This window comes from Scyliorhinus torazame, chromosome 10, assembly GCF_047496885.1.
Source record: "Scyliorhinus torazame isolate Kashiwa2021f chromosome 10, sScyTor2.1, whole genome shotgun sequence".
NCBI classification, from domain to species: Eukaryota; Metazoa; Chordata; class Chondrichthyes; order Carcharhiniformes; family Scyliorhinidae; genus Scyliorhinus; species Scyliorhinus torazame.
In genome coordinates, this window is record NC_092716.1 from 244,816,572 (window position 1) to 244,833,523 (window position 16,952).

Consider the following 16,952-nt stretch of genomic DNA (forward strand, 5'->3'; position numbering starts at 1 on the left):
GGATGGACCTCTATGGCTTGGTCTATCATGCCCTTCAATGAGAATAAAAATCCCGATTCTTTCAATTCTTCAAAGCCGATCACTCATACGTCCAACCAACTAGGGCAGCATGATGGCACTGTAGCTTCACAGCGCCAGGGTCCCAGGTTCGATTCCCGGATTGGGACACTGTCTGTGCAGAGTCTGCATGTTCTCCCCGTATCTGCATGGGTTTCCTCCGGGTGCTCTATTTTCTTCCCACAAGTCCTGAAAGATGTGGTGTTAGGTAAATTGGACATTCTGAATTCTTCCTCTCTGTACCCGAACAGGTGCCGGAATGTGGCGACTATGGGCTTTTCACAGTAACTTCATTGCAGTGTTAATGTAAGCCTACTTGTGACAATAAAGATTATTAACTACCTACACCTCTTAACTGTTATGGCTCCAACTGCTGTCCTGTATCATCCAACTACATTGTTGACCTCAGTTTCTCTTCTGTCTTCCTCTAGAACTCGTATATCTAATGCCTTCAAAACATTCTCTCTTGCATGCCAAATACTTTCATCATAAACAACTAAGTCAATAACTTTCAAATCCCTTCAACATTTCAATACTGCTTCCATATCTGCGGCAGAGGGAAGGATTTCTAGATTCTCAAAATTTCCAATATATTTAATTCATTGTGGTCACCTACTCATTCTTTGGATCTCAAAACTGTAGAACTGTACTTTTCAGTTTTTCTTTTATCTGATCTTTGAAACTTATCAAACAAAGCTTAGTTTCCTCTAGTCAGTCATTTTTGAAGTCCTTCATTCTATTTATTTTTTTCATCCTTGGTGGCACCCGAATTAAGTCCTCAACTCTAATTTCTTAACTAATAAAGCCAGACATTCATTTAGTGTCAGTAGCTTCTCACGTGGCACGTTTCTTGATCCCAATCCAAGCTTCTAGAAAATGGATGCAAATACTTTTGAACCAGCTTGCAAATCTATTGTACCGCTGATGTAGGAAAGTGGCCCAATGCATTTCCTGGGGGCATAATCAGGTAAAAATAGATACCAAGAAAACGGAGGAGATATTGGGAAGGCTGACCAAACACAGACAAGAGTTGGGGTTTTATGGAGTCCCTCAGAAGAAGTCAAAGAGGCGGAAAGGCAGAGGAGTTCATAGCTGAAATTCCAGTTGCCTGAATAAGAAAAAGTACATTGAGAAGGTTTGAAAATCTGTAAATTTAGGAATTAAAAATCCTAACTATGCAACACTGGTTGAGCTTTTCCATTCAGTTTACATGGTATGACTATTCAACTTTATTAATTTCCGATAACTCCTTTCTCCTCCATATTTATGCACATCATGATGCTGAATTGGTATCTTACCTTCAGGTGGGCTCTTATTCTGATTGTTCCACACAACTAACAACTTGGAAAGGCTGGGCACCTTTGAGATTTCCGTGATCACTCTGAATAGACTCTCGACACGGTCATATGTGAGGACAACAGCGGTGAAGCCTTGCGACCGAGGTGGAATGAGCGGGAGGAAGAGAGGATTGTTCACACTCACCACTTTCTAAATTAAAAAGAATACAAAGATAGAGAAATTTAAAAAAAATCAGTAACAGAACAGGTTTATATAAATTACATTTTGAATGACATGTATTTGGAATGTTCCAAAGTTACTTCTCAAAATCACTCAAAGCCTTAATCTATCAATAGCTCATAAGCCACATGTAGCCAATGTGGGCAAAACGTTTATTCAATGGTTACTGCGGGGGAATAGCAACATTTCAACATAGAAAACATCATTCTCTGCTTGAGTAGGTAATCAGATCTCATTCAATTTGTCTCATTCCAAATTATGTGAGATCAGCTCATTCAGAGCAAGTCTATGGGTATCATCTGAAGAAATCAAACACATACGAAGGCCTCAAAAGCTCCAAGAAAAATCTGATTCCGAGATCACTATCTTATACACCGGAAAGCGAAAAGAACAACATCTATGGAACTGCATACTTAAGACAATTCACAAACCGCTTCAACAAATTTTCCAAGTTTTACCAAAACCCTCCGGATCCAACTTCATGGCAGGATTATTTTCAATAAAACAGAATTGTCTTAAAATATGGTTTCTATAGAGTGCTCAACCTAGTCAAATAATAATTAATTCAATTTGATCAGTCTATAAATACTTTGCTCCACTGAAAAAGAGAAAACAAACATTTATATTGGTATTAGGTTTGTTGGCAGCACGGTGGTACAGTGGTTAGCACTGGCTGCCTCATGGCGCTGAGGACCCGGGTTTGATCCCAGTCCCGGGTCACTGTCCGTGTGGTGTATGCACATTCTCCCTGTGTCTGCGTGGGTCTCACCGCACAACACAAAAAGATGTGCAGCGAAGCTGAATTAGCCACACTAAATTGCTCCTTAATTGGGAAACAAAAGAATTGGATACTCTAAATTTATTATTTTTAAAAAAGAGGGGGGAAAAAAAAGTTTGTTGGTATTAGGCCATAAATATGTTTTCTCCATCTTAATAACCTGAGCTGCTGTGTTCTCATTTATCCCAGTCAAATGTGCATATATGCTAACAAAATGCTCAATTGTGTGAAATTTTCAAACACAATGTAGAAACAGTTGTCTACATTTTTGCAATGTTCACATTTTGTCGAATGCCCAATCTTTGTAATGAATTTCACTCTTCACGTGCTCTTATTTGGGAACTACCAGGGTGAGAATTACAGTTTGTCCAACAACCCAGCAGAGGGAAATAATTCAAACAAAGCTACAGAAAGGTCAGTGCCAAATTTGTCTTGAAGCTGCTAATCTCAGGCTAGCGTAAATCATTACAGATCTAATGGGGATATTGCAACGGGCAAATCAGTAATTCCACCAGATCATTCAATTCATGTATAATTCACCCTTCCTCCATCAGGAAAATGCATCACTAGCAAGATAAAAATTTGTTTTTCGGATTTGAATTTTCATAAAAGGGCTTGGTTCCAGACATTTAAACCTCAAAGTGTGGTAAGAGCCAGAATACAAAGCCAGCAATGTTGGCACCAATTCACAAGATCCAGAACACTCCTCATGTGACATGAAGGAGGCAAAAGAAAATCATCCCCACCAAAAAACGTGACATGATTAAATCAGGCAACTGCTTTCTCAAAACTTAAGACCACCAGCCCAAGTAATTTCAAAGATGTGCGATATAAAGGCAGCATATGAAAGTGAAAGGATCCACCTTAAATGTTAAATCTTTTGTTTTCAGTCAGTCTTGTGCGTCTGCAGATTTTTCTCTGTTATAACTAATAATCACAAATGTGAATTCTGAAACAAAGTTATTTTTGTCCTTGGAAAATTTAACTGAAGGAGCTGGGTGTGCAGTGCAGTGGATTTGAGTCAAGCTCTAACTTTGTTATCTGAAGACTTTTGGAGGTACAATCTGTGGCATGACGTCGACCTTTTTTTTTATTGGAACTTGTAGCCTCGCTGCATTTTGCCACCATTTTCTGTTTTAATTTCAGACGTCCACCGTCTGCAGTTTTTTTCCTCTCCCATCAAATCTCCCCCATTTTCTTCCTTTTCATTCTAAGCAACTGAAAGTTGTTTCATTTCAAATCTCTCACCTCGCTGATGATCTTTATTATCTAGCTGTTTGCTATTAATTAAATAATTAAAGAACCTATTAATTTTATGTGACTAAAGTTTCTGTCTCCTCCAAGCGTACTGATATGTTTGTAATTCTTTGAGCTTATAGTTTTGATAAAACAGATCAATCGTTTACTAGTTTTTTCTCTTTATAGGTGCTTACCAAACTGTGTATTTTCCGCACTTCTGATTTTTATTAATAAAATTATGCAATGTGAAAGTATCTAATGCAGTGAGGATGTTTTTGAACATTAAAATTCATACCTATATTGTGTCATATTACTTAACCATTAATGTAAACTGTTGCTATTACGATTTTCCCAATTTAAATTTGAACTGATAAATGCCATATAATTTCTTTAGTCCAACACTTTGAGAATTTCTAGCCTAAATGAACTACTCTGAATCCGGCTAACAAAATAATATGAATTCTGTAAAAGCAGTATTAACTACCAAACATTTAAAATCTACAACCATGGAAATAGGCCGGAATTCTCCAGCCGCTAGGATTCTCCGTTTCCACTTGCTGGCAGCGAACGCCCACCCAGCGGCGAGGGGTGTATTCAACCGGAAATTCCATCGACAGCGGCGGGAACAGAAATCCCGCTGCCAGTGAAAGGCATGCTGCCCGAGAAATATGCGTTTGCGGGACTGAAGAATCCAGCCCGTAATCTCATTTACCTCACTACAACATCCTGTCGGTTACCGTTGATGGGAAACTGAACGAGACTAGCCATCTAACTGCTGTGGCTACAAGAGCAGGTCATAAACTAGGAATCGGTCACCTCCCAACTCCTCAAAGCCTATACACCATCTTTCAAGCTCAGGGTCGCAACCCACTGGTGGGTCGCGGGAGGCTGGCGGGAGAGTCATGGAACGATCGGTTGTGGCCTTCCTGCTCGCATGAAGGCGACCTCAATGGTCGCGACTGGCTTTTAAGAATGCCGGCCGCCGGCAGTCCCTGATTGGTTATGGTGTTTCGGGGGTGGGGTCGCGCGAGGCTCGGCTGTGTGCTGGTCACCGCACGTGGTGGGGGTTGGTGGACAGGGGCTGGGTGGAGAGGGGCTGACGGATGTTCATGTGGGCGGGTGATGCAACAGTGGTGGCCCCAGCTGGGAGCTCCGCTCTGGTGCCCGCCCACTGTGCGCTGCTCAGCTTGTCGCCCGCCACCGATGGGCAGTGTGTGACCTGCGGCTGTGTGGTTAAGCTGCTCAACGGCAGGCACAACGTCTGCTTGCATTCCCACGACGTGAAGTACTAGTTAGGAAGTGGTCAGCAGCCTGTGACTGGGGTGGTTGTGGCTACTGGACAGTGAAAGGGAAGCCATGCCAGGCTTGTCGGGGAGGAATACCGTATCAAACGAGGCCAGGCAATATGGCTGACAGATGTCAACACGGGAAGAAACCACTTTGTGTCACCACTCTCTGGAAACCAGGAAGTAAGTGCTTTTGGTGAGAATGGAGATGACTTGGATGTTTGGATATGCAATGCAGTGGAACCAGTAAGAAATATGGTGATATTGTACGTGTTTGACAAATTATTTCAACTAGTTACTTCAACTAGTCTAAAGTAATAGTTTATAAAGTCACAAACCTGGAAAAGTCAGGTGTTGGAAATAAAGTTTCAAAGTGAAAAAAAAAGAATGCCAGCCGCAACCGGCCTTTAAATATGAACGATGGAGTCTTTCCGCCAGAGGCAGAGAGAAGGTCACACACCCGGCAGGTACACTGACACCACGCGTCCTGTACGTTGGGGAACAAAATCATGGAGGAGATTCCTCCATTTTGTAGCTGCTAGCAAGCAAGAGGACTGTGTGAAGAATTGAAAATGGATTATTTTGTAATAAGGAAGCGAGGACCAGGGACACAAACAGGCCAGGACCTTACAACTGAATCTGCTGGAGAGAGGTTCTCAGGAGAGTCCACGGCATGACAAAACAAGTTGCCACCCAGGTTGATAGGGTTGTGAAGAAGGCCTATGGAGTGTTGGCCTTTATTGGTAGAGGGATTGAGTTCCGGAGTCGGGAGGTCATGTTGCAGCTGTACAGAACTCTGGTACGGCCGCATTTGGAGTATTGCGTACAGTTCTGGTCACCGCATAGGAAGGACGTGGAGGCTTTGGAGCGGGTGCAGAGGAGATTTACCAGGATGTTGCCTGGTATGGAGGGAAAATCTTATGAGGAAAGGCTGATGGACTTGAGGTTGTTTTCGTTGGAGAGAAGAAGGTTAAGAGGAGACTTAATAGAGGCATACAAAATGATCAGGGGGTTGGATAGGGTGGACAGTGAGAGCCTTCTCCCGCGGATGGATATGGCTGGCACGAGGGGACATAACTTTAAACTGAGGGGGAATAGATATAGGACAGAGGTCAGAGGTAGGTTCTTTACGCAAAGAGTAGTGAGGCCATGGAATGCCCTACCTGCTACAGTGGTGAACTCGCCAACATTGAGGGCATTTAAAAGTTTATTGGATAAACATATGGATGATAATGGCATAGTGTAGGTTGGATGGCTTTTGTTTCGGTGCAACATCGTGGGCCGAAGGGCCTGTACTGCGCTGTATTGTTCTATGTTCTATGTTCTAAAACAGTGCTGGTGTGAGCTGTATATAGAGTCCCAGTCCCTCTGGTGAACAAACTATTAAGAAACTGAAATCGGGAACAAAGCAGTATAAAGATGATTTCTTGAGATATGGCTTTAACTGTGCCAATGCAAATTAGATGCAAAGCACATGTGTTATATATGCAGGGAAGTACTGGCAAATGAAAGTTTAAAACCCTCAAATCTTCAATAGCATTTGAAGAATAAGCATGGTGAGTTCAAGGACTAACCTCTTGATTTTTTTCAAAGGATGCAGCGAGAATTTAAATCGTCAGCTGAAGTCCTTAGCAGAAACGTAACAACGAATGATGAAGCAAGTGAGATTGTGAAGACCAAACAGGCTCACCTGTCACATTAAAGGTAAGCAATAATGGTGTGTCACGAAGGTCGGCTGGCATGAATCACTAAGGTCAGCCGGCGTGGACCCCGAAGGTCCGCCGGTTGGTAAAAGTGGGTCCTGAGAAAAGAAGTTTGAAAAGCACTGATCTACAAGGCACAAGTCAGGATTGTAATGGAATACTCTCCATGCATCTGGATTAGTGCAACTCCAGCAACACTCAAAGAAGCTCGACACCACCCAGGACAAAGCAGCCAACTTGACTGGCACCCCATCCACAAATTTTGTACTCCGCCCACCACAGTGGCAACAATGTTTACCATCTACAACGTGCGGAAATCACCAAGACTCCTTGGGCAGCACCTTCCAAACCTGCGACCACTACCACCGAGAAGGACAAGGGTAGCAGATACATGGGAACACCACAATCTGGAAATTTCCCTCCAAGCTGCTCACCATCCAGACTTGGGAATATATCGCCATCCCTTCACTGTCACTTGTAGTGGACCATTAATGAAATTAAATGAAAATCGCTTATTGTCACAAGTAGGCTTCAAATGAAGTTACTGTGAAAAGCCCCTAGTCGCCACATTCCGGAGCCTGTTCGGGGAGGCTGTTACGGGAATTGAACCGTGCTGCTGGCCTGCTTTCAAAGCCAGCGATTGGCTCCCTAACAGCACTGTGGTTGTAACTATATACACCACATGGACTGCAGAAGTTCAGGAAGGTAGTTCCACACCACCTCAGGGGCAATGAGGGATGGGCAATACATGCTGGCCTAGCCAGCAATGCCCACATCCCCATGAATGAATAAAAGAAAACCCTGTGGTTCAGTAACTCACCAGGCACCAAATTTACAAACTGAGCTGCTGGGGAACTTTCTTGATACTGCTAAAGGGAATCTAATGCTGGTTGGGAAAAAAATCATTACAAATTTAAGGTATATTTCGAATAATATTTATCCGGAGTCGGTGCAACGACTGTGCAATTCTAATGATCTATAGCTTGGGTATCAATTAAATTATGAATACAGATTTACTCATTCTATGTATGTACTTGGGCAGAATTCTGATGCACCATCTGGCCTAGCCTAGCCTGGTAACATGAAACCTCTCCTGCCCGACTCGACTGATGCTGTGCAATAGATGCAAGTGGTTTTAAAGTCTGGAGTTTTTCAAACGAGTGGCTTAACTCGTGTACATCAAATTAAGTGTAGCTAACATGCCATGTCCATGTTACATTGAACAGTCATCTATTATTTTGCTGAAAATTATTGGATACAATTTTACAACTAGAATCTAAAGCATTTAAAAATTCCAACATCACAAAAACTGAATAAAATGAAGAATATAATGCATCCCACTCTTTGACTACTAAAAAAAGGCTTAAACACAAAAATGGTAGTGTTAAAAATCGTGCGTGCAGTGTCAATTCACTGCTCTTAAGTTGTTCAAAAGGATTATTGTTCAACCTACAGATATGAAAAACAGTAAAACAATATTGCTTCCCAAAATTCAAACATTTCAGGATCAAAGAAAGGAGCATATTGTTAGAAACAGAGATTGGCGTTTTTACTCATGTTGCGTGAACAATATTTTCAATCTCCGGAAGCTGGCATTTCTCAGTTTCATGCTGTCCATAAATCCAAAGTAAATAACTATGATGTTATAGTGCTGACTTGCGCTATATGAGATACTTTTTCCTTTGCCTAAAACGTTACAGACATGCACGACAAGCAGCACAGTCAGAAAGAACTGGCTTTATTGAACCGATCAGATTACAACTTAAGAGACATGCTGTGTTGGACAGACAGTGGAACAATAAAGGCTGCTTGTTAACACAGCAGCATCTATACAACCCATCGTTCTGTAAAACCAAAGGCAGCCTTTTAAGATGCACAAATGTTTGTCAGAAGGGGAGTGGACACATTTACAATCATGGATTCCTGCATCTTTGGCCTGTGCAAGACTGTGGAGACAAGCACATCATTCTGTCTATGATGTCTTTTAAATTACATCCAACCACAATGTGGTTTCAATTACAGCTTTTGGATAAAAACACTTGATTTATTCAATGCTTCAGTGCAATTACCCTAGATGTGTTTCCAGTGAATACTTTGAGAGAGTATTCCAAGTTGCTTCTCATCCTGTAGTGGTCAAAAGGCCAAGAACAGCCGCTGGAAGTGTTAACTCTTTAGGTTCTTCCCTCAGCTATGCGCTCCAAGTGTTTCTGTGTACTAAACTGTTTTCGTCTACAGTGATAAAATACACTTGAACTTGACTGGTCACTGTTGCTCAGGAAATTCAACTCAGAGAAGAATAACGATTGGATGCAGTGAAATATGAAGAAACAATGGACCAGTAGGTGGGGTAACATAGATAAGCACTGCTTTCCATCTTGGATACAAGAGGAATGAAAACCAATGTCAATAATTGCACTGTTCACAAAAGGCAAGTCACACTGGAAATATCCACAATTCGCACTGAGAGGATAAAGCAGCAAACATACATCAAGAATGAGAAGACGTCAATAAAACTGGAGTATTATGGCGTTTTCACCAGGGCATGAAGGTCACTATGTGTGCCAGGGACACCAAGCTCAAAGGGAAAAGAGTTGTGTCAGGAATCTGCAAACCCACCGTCTATTCCATTTCTGATTCAAAGACAATAGATTACAAAGAAAGTGTTCTATGTTCTGCACTCTCCAGTTGTGGACTAAATTCTTAGTGGACAATTCAGTTTGCTAAAAAAAATGCATTGCCTCTATTGCAACTTCCCATAGTTTTAGAAGTACAATGACGCAATGTTACCAAGGCACAGATCTTTGTGACAATAAGCGATTACTATTATTACTATTATATCCACTGATCTGCAATTCAAATTCCATTGCAACTTCAGCTTCTTCTCGGCTAAGGAATTGAGGGGCAGTAAATTTGAGTGAAAGTAATTTCTATGTGATCATAAGTACCTTTTCATTTTATACATACTAAATAAAATTAATTCCATCACACTGACATGTTCAAAACAATGACCTGTTAAAAATCCTTAGTTTTCACAAGGCTTCTGACGTATTACCACATTATCAATAGAGTTAATTTTGAATCAGTATTTGCAAGCCTAACTATCAAAATAAACAAAGCAGACATTCAAAACAAAACATATTGAGCCTTGATCATTCTGTTGTCGTGGGAATGTAGTGCTGAATCGCTGGTGTATGATACAACGCTGCATTTGAACTATTATTATTTTTGGCCAGTAAAATATCTTCTACCTCCTGTGCTCTTGCATAGAGACGGGGTTGCGATAAAACAAAGAGTAACCGAAGGAAATAAAGTCAGGTGAAAGTCTTGGTTAGTTTCCTGATGAGGGGACACATTTTTCTCTCAAAATAGCGCTTCAAACAACATCAAAGATTTTATGACTACTACTTAATTTTTTCAGAAACAAAAGCAATAAACCAACGATAAATTTGACTGACTCAGCAAAATATGTAGTCAGACAACAAGATAAAGGAATGGTGCATCTTCTCTGCATGGTTGCAGATTGCCATCTCATTTAAGCTAAGTAGTGGTGCTCTAATGGTTGAGCTTTAGCAGGAGAGCCTTATTTTAAGTAAAGCTACAGAGCTCAAACAGGAGAAAGGAGGACAAACAGGTAAATAGATGCTGAAAACTTAAAGGCCCAAACATTTCATTTTTAAGATGAGGTCCCAGCAGAATAAATGCATGAAGGGTAGGACAAATTAATGACCCACACAGCTAGCCTTCCAAAGTCTGGGGGCCTCACACTTACCACAGCAGTTGGATCGTTCCAATCCTCATATGATTTGGCAGCATATGGATAGATCCTATCATTGATAATTTGCAGGGTAGCAAGCGCAATGGCTTTCATCGACTTAAAATAAGCTTCCCAGAACCACCTTGCCTGTAACAAAGAAAACAGTATTTAAATATTTTTTCAACTTTCCAAGCTTGTTCCCACTTTAAAACAATTAATTATTGTACTTATTAATAGGACGTTTTGTAAACAGACAAAAAGGAACATAGAATGTGGAAATATACTGATCCAGAATAATCCTGGAGTACAATTTTTGACACCAGCTTGACAATTGGACTATTTTTCAATACAGGTCTGCGTTGCACCAATCTCTATGCAAGGATGTGCCAAAATAATATCTGCTTAGACCAAGGGCAGAATTCTCCCATTCTACCTATGAGTGGAGTGGAGGAGAATCAAGCAGGAGCCAAAAAGCCAGGAATCTACTGGTGTAAAATCATCTTGCAATTCCCCCAGTGTTGGGTCGGGCTTCCCACTGGCTGGTCTCACGATTGCTCATTAAAACAGCTGCCCACTGGCATCCCGTCACACCAGTATGAGATTACGTCGGTCTAAAAGCCAATTGCTAAAGAGCGGTGTGCACAAGGCGGTCCTCAGTTCACAAGAGATTTAGAGGTGAGGCAACAAAGCTTTTCTGCTATAGAGTTGCGCTGCTCGTGATGCACTGTACACCATTCTGCCTGGGCAGACTGGTGCCTGTCTCCATCTCCATGCTGAGCTGGTCTTCACGCTGCTGGACCCATGGACCCTCCTGCGTTACTGTGTCAGATCAATACATCCCCTGGGGTTGGATAATACAGGGGTCTCCTTGCTCCTGGTGCCACAAGGCAGCGATTATCTTCACAGGACTGTGCTATGGGACTCATGCAGCCACTGCAACAAGGGTCGGAAGTTCAATGGACTGTGAGCTGAGGGTGTGTGTATGAGACCCGACGAAGACAAGGAGGGGTGGGGCAATGTGGAAGGAGAGCTGCGCTGGGGGTCGGAGGGGTGCAAGGGCTCACAACGACAAGCTGAGGTGGATGAAGAAGATGGAGAATGAAAGGCGGAGAGAAGACGGAGAGGTGGGAATCTGGGCACTGGCAAAGGATGCATGAAAATCTCTCAGACAAGGGGATCAAAGGAATACCACATCATTTATGGGAGGGGGACGGAGTTGCACGAGGACTCCAGGGGCTGGATTCTCCGCCCCGCCGCATTTCTGTTTCACCCCGCCGGCGGGATACTCTGTTACGCCAGCTGCTCAAAGGGGTTTTCTATTGTGGGGCAGCCCCATGCTCTCGGGAAACCCCCCAGGCTGCAGGCAAAATGGAGCATCCCGTCGGTGGAGAATCCAGCCCCAGATGCAGTGGGTAGAGGTCCAAATGGGCATGGGTGTCTTGCACGTGCTGGGCTCGGTGAGGGGGGGGGGGTGGTTAAATCAAGGGACAGACTTCTGCTGGAGGCTGCTGGCCTTTTCCCTCTGGGTTGCTGACATCCTGCATGTTCTGGTGAAGCCAAAGGGGTTGGAGAGTGATATGAGGGTGCTGGGCTGGTGTTTTAAATATGGGTGAGGTGGGGGGGGGGGGCACCAGAGGACCTTCAAACCTGCCATCTAATGGCAGGCAAACAAATCAGCTGCTGGCCCATCAGAGGATTTGGAAAGAATTTGCCTGTGCATAATAAATGAGGTTTTGGATCCCACCAATCTGGCCAGTGGGAAAGGTGCTGCCAGAGCTGCCCATCGCTGCACTCAAAAACGGAGAATTCCGCCCTCAGATCTTAGCTGGATAATTCTATATTATAGCATAATGATTCCAAGTGAACCAAGCCATACATAATTAGACAAGAAAGGCCATTCAGCCCATCTACATTCATCCATTCAGAAGGACCCTACCTCCCCAGGTCTCAGCCAAACTGACTGCGGCAGAGACTAGAATTTTAAAAATTAATGGGATGTACGTGGGCATTGCTGGCTCAGCCAGCATTTATTACCCATCCCTAATTACCCTCCAGACTTTTGTCAGCCACCTTATATCGGCGTCCTCTGGTTCTCGACCCTTCTGCCAATGAGAATAATTTCTCTCTATCTAGACCCCTCCTCATTTTGAACAATTCTCAAATCTTCTCTCAATCTTTTCTTTGCTGGGAGCAATCCCAGTTTCTCAAATCATTCCATTTAACTGCACTCCCTCATCCCTGGGACTCTCCCTTCGATCTTTTCTGTAACCTTTCTAATATCTTCACATCCTTCCTAAAAGTGCAGAGTCCAGGGGCGTCATTCTCCGACCCCCAGAGGGTCGGAGAATGGCCGTTGGCCGCCGTGAATCCCGCCCCCACCGGTTGCCGAAGTCTCCGAAGGGAGAAAAGTCGGCGGGGCGTTAATGTCGCCGCTGCCGCGGAGAATGTCACGGGTCTGCGCAAGGCAGCCGATTTTCGGCCTGCCGATATTCTCCCTTCCGGATGGGCCGAAGTCCCGTCGACGCGATGACCGTTCACGTCGACGTAAATTAAACATCCATTTCATCGGCGTGACCCTGTGCTCCAGGTTCACGCCGACCAGCGTGGAGGTGAGTGACGGCCTGGGTGGTTGGCTCTGGGCAGGCGATGGCGTGGCCGCAGTCTGAATGCGTGAGGACAGGTGTGTCTCGGCTTGTGTGTGTGCGCGCGCGGCGCGGGGGGGGGGTGGTTAGAATAGGCTGGGCTCCGGGGGAGTGCCGGGGTGCCGGGAGGGGGTCCGTGCCGGGGTGGAGGTTGGGGGGGTCCGTGCCAGGGAGGGGGATGGGGGGGTCCGTGCCAGGGTGGAGGTTGGGGGGGGGGGGGGTCCGTGCCGGGGAGGGGGGGCACTGCTGGGGAGGGGGATGGGGTCCCTGCTGGGGAGAGGGATGGGGGGGGGTCCCTGCTGGGGAGGGGGATGGGGGGGTCCGTGCCGGGGTGGAGGTTGGGGGGGGGGGGGTCTGTGCCGGGGAGGGGAAGTCCGTGCCGGGGTGGAGGTTGGGGGGGTCCATGCCGGGGTGGAGGTTGGGGGATGGGGGGGTCCGTGCCGGGGTGGAGGTTGGGGGGGGGGGGGGGGGGGGGGGGGTCCGTGCCGGGGAGCGGGATGGGGGGGGGGGGAAGAGGTCCGTGCCGGGGTGGAGGTTGGGGGGGGGGGGGGTCCGTGCCGGGGAGGGGGATGGGGGGGACCGTGCCGGGGTGGAGGTTGGGGGGGTCCGTGCCGGGGAGGAGGTTGGGGGGGGGGGGGGGTCCGTGCCGGGGAGGGGGATGGGGGGGTCCGTGCCAGGGTGGAGGTTGGGGGGGGGGGGGGGTCCGTGCCGGGGAGGGGGATGGGGGGGTCCGTGCCGGGGTGGAGGTTGTGGGGGTCCGTGCCGGCGAGGAGGTTGGGGGGGGGGGGGTGGTTAGAATAGGCTGGGCTCCGGGAGAGTGCCGGGGTGGGGTCCGTGCCGGGGTGGAGGGGTCCGTGCCGGGGAGGGGGATGGGGGGGGTCCGTGCCGGGGTGGAGGTTGGGGGGGGGTCCGTGCCGGGGAGGGGGGTCCCTGCTGGGGAGGGGGATGGGGTCCCTGCTGGGGAGAGGGATGGGGGGGGGGTCCCTGCTGGGGAGGGGGATGGGGGGGTCCGTGCCGGGGTGGAGGTGGGGGGGGGTCTGTGCCGGGGAGGGGAAGTCCGTGCCGGGGTGGAGGTTGTGGGGGTCCGTGCCGGCGAGGAGGTTGGGGGGGGGGGGTGGGGGGGGGTCCGTGCCGGGGTGGAGGTTGGGGGGGGGGGGGTCCCTGCTGGGGAGGGGGATGGGAGGGCAAGTGAGTTGGTCCACCTGGCCAGGTGCCGGCCTCCAACAGTTGGACCCATGCAGTCCATGCCACCTGGCTGGGGGGGAGGAGGGGATATGGGCAATGATGACATGGAGTCGTTCCCCTCCCCCCACCAGGCCGTCATGTTTTCAGATCATCCAGCGATGTTGGCCGCCGTGGCGGCAGCCGCTCATGTCTATGTTGCCCTGGATGAGGAGGAGCGTGCCAGAGAGGCGGCGCAGGCTGCTGCAGAGGGGCAGGCGGCAGCCGCCCAGGCTGGAGGGACACCTGACCGACAGGACGAGGAGGGGGAGGAGGACGTCGCGGCCCCACGGCAACGGAGGCACCCGAGGGCGCCCCATGTGTACCGGCCCAGGCAGTCATACCAGGACCTCACGGACCGGGAATGCAGGAGGAGACTCCGGATGAGCCGGGAAACCGTGGCACACATCTGCCACCTGCTGGCACACCTGTCACCGCGTGGCACTGGCGGGGGACACCCTCTCCCCGTGTCCGTCAAGGTTACGGTGGCCCTGAACTTTTATGCAACGGGGTCATTCCAGGCACCGAGTGGGGACCTGTCCGGCATATCGCAGACATTGGTGCATCGGGGCCGTGACAGATGCCCTATATGCCATGGCGCACCGCTACATCCACTTCCCCGTGGACCGGGCCAGCCAAGATGCCCGGGCCGTGGGCTTCTCTGCCGTGGCCGGGTTCCCCATGGTCCAGGGCGCGATCGATGGGATGCACGTCGCCGTGCAGCCACCTGCAGATAACAGGGCCATGTTCACTAATAGGAAGGGGACCTATTCGATGAACGTACAGGTGGTCTGCGACCACCGCATGATGATCCTGCACGTCTGCGCCCGTCACCCAGGCAGTGTACACGCCTCATTCGTGTTGTCGCGGTCGTCCATCCCCGGCATATACGAGGGACGCCATCCCCGGCTGAGGGGCTGGTTGCTGGGCGACAGGGGCTACCCATTGCGATCGTGGCTGATGACGCCTATACGGAGGCCACGCAATGAGGCGGAGAACCGCTACAATGATGCCCATGTAGCGATAAGGGGAGTGATAGAGAGGTGCTTTGGCGTGCTGAAGATGCATTTCAGGTGCCTGGACCTCTCTGGGGGTGCCCTCCAGTATCGGTCAGATAGGGTCGGCCGCATCATTGTGGTGTGCTGCGTCCTGCACAACATAGCCCAACAGAGGGGCGCTGTGCCGCAGGCAGAGGAGGGCGGAGTGGAGGAGCAGCAGGAAGAGGCGCAGTCCTCCCCAGATGAGGGGGATGGGGGTAATGGTCAGGGCAGACGGGGTAGACACAGGCGGGTGGCTGTCCACCGTTAAAGGCTGGCCCAGCGGGCACGGGACAGACTGATAGACGCCCGCTTCAGGCTAGATGGGCGTGGGAATCGGGTAGTATGGCCACAGACCGCACACCATGGCAACAGCCGACCCCTCCCCAACCCCACTCACCCCACCCGCATGCACACCACCCCCCCATTGCCGATCCACCTGCGGCACAACAGGCCGGGCTCACACAGTTGCGGGTGGACGCATGTCTATCGCAGGCCATGGAGGATGATGACAGCCCGCCCTGCGGTGAGCTCCTGGCTCTACATCGTTGGACTATGTCTGACCCATGGCCACAGTACCACCATCCACCCGGACCATCCCTGCATGCGGCTGTGACACTGCAGCGCACGGTCCCGTCCTCTGCCCGGGGGATGTTGATGGCGGCCCAGGGGGAAGGGGGCAGACTCACCTGGGGCTGAGGTAAGACCACCCCTCACACACACACTTGCGCTCAACGTACATGACACCCCCGCACACTTTGGACAGAGCACAAAGGCAGTTTCTGTAGGTGTAACATTGACTTTAATAACCAAAGGAGTTCATGCACGTGCCCTAGCCCCTAAAACTCATCTGTGCCCTGCAACCGTGCCAGCTTACTCAGTGTCTAATTGTTTGGCCTTACATAGAATTTACAATGCAGAAGGAGGCCATTCAGCCCATAGAGCTCGCACTGGCTCTTGGAAAGAGAACCCTACCCAAGCCCACACCTCCAGCCTATCCCCATCACCCAGTAACCCCACCCAACACTGAGGGCAATTTTGGACACTAAGGGCAATTTAGCATGGCCAATCCACCTAACCTGCACATCTTTGGACTGTGGGAGGAAACCGGAGCACCCGGAGGAAACCCATGCACACATGGGGAGAACGTGCAGACTCCGCACAGACAGTGACCCAAGCTGGGAATCGAACCTGGAATCCTGGAGCTGTGAAGCGATTGTGCTAACCACCATGCTACCGTGCTGCCCATGCTTACGGGTCCTTTGACTACGTCTACGTGGTTCCCCAGACGGTACAGCAGAACTGGAGGTGGACTCCTGTGATTCCTGCCCTCTGACACTGGATCCCTTTGGCGGCCATTTCCTGGGGCGTCCTGGCCTAGATAGGCCAGGCTGCGGCCCGGGCGACTGGGATGGCGAGCTGCCAGCCTGTCCTGCCCGTTGCCCACCCGATGCACCTGGGACGGAAGGGGGGGGGGGGGAGTCCGAGGTGTTGCGGTGTACCGGGATCTCCCCTACAGAGGGAGCCGGGACGGACCACACCACCTCCTCCTCCCTCGGGGTGCCCGATGGCCCCCAGGCCTCTACATGGGTGGGGGATGCGAACGGACTGGCCATCCGACGCCCCCCCGACATCTGGCACTGCCAGTCCTGGAGGCCCGTGCTGGTATCGACAGGGGTCTGCAGGTTTGCAGCCATGGAGCCCAGGGGGTTGGCAA

General features: G+C 48.8%; 1 protein-coding gene across 4 annotated transcripts in view; it reads right to left on the bottom strand.

Moving 5' to 3' along the window:
- Positions 1–16,952, bottom strand: part of ext2 (exostosin glycosyltransferase 2) — a 215,257-nt gene that overhangs the window by 61,633 nt on the left and 136,672 nt on the right. For all 4 annotated transcript variants that reach the window (XM_072466636.1, XM_072466637.1, XM_072466638.1 and 1 more), the window contains 2 exons: positions 10,351–10,482; positions 1,356–1,545 (listed from right to left, as the gene is read on the bottom strand). In XM_072466636.1, the coding sequence (XP_072322737.1) occupies positions 1,356–1,545; positions 10,351–10,482 (322 nt within the window). The remainder of the gene's footprint in view (positions 1–1,355; positions 1,546–10,350; positions 10,483–16,952) is intronic.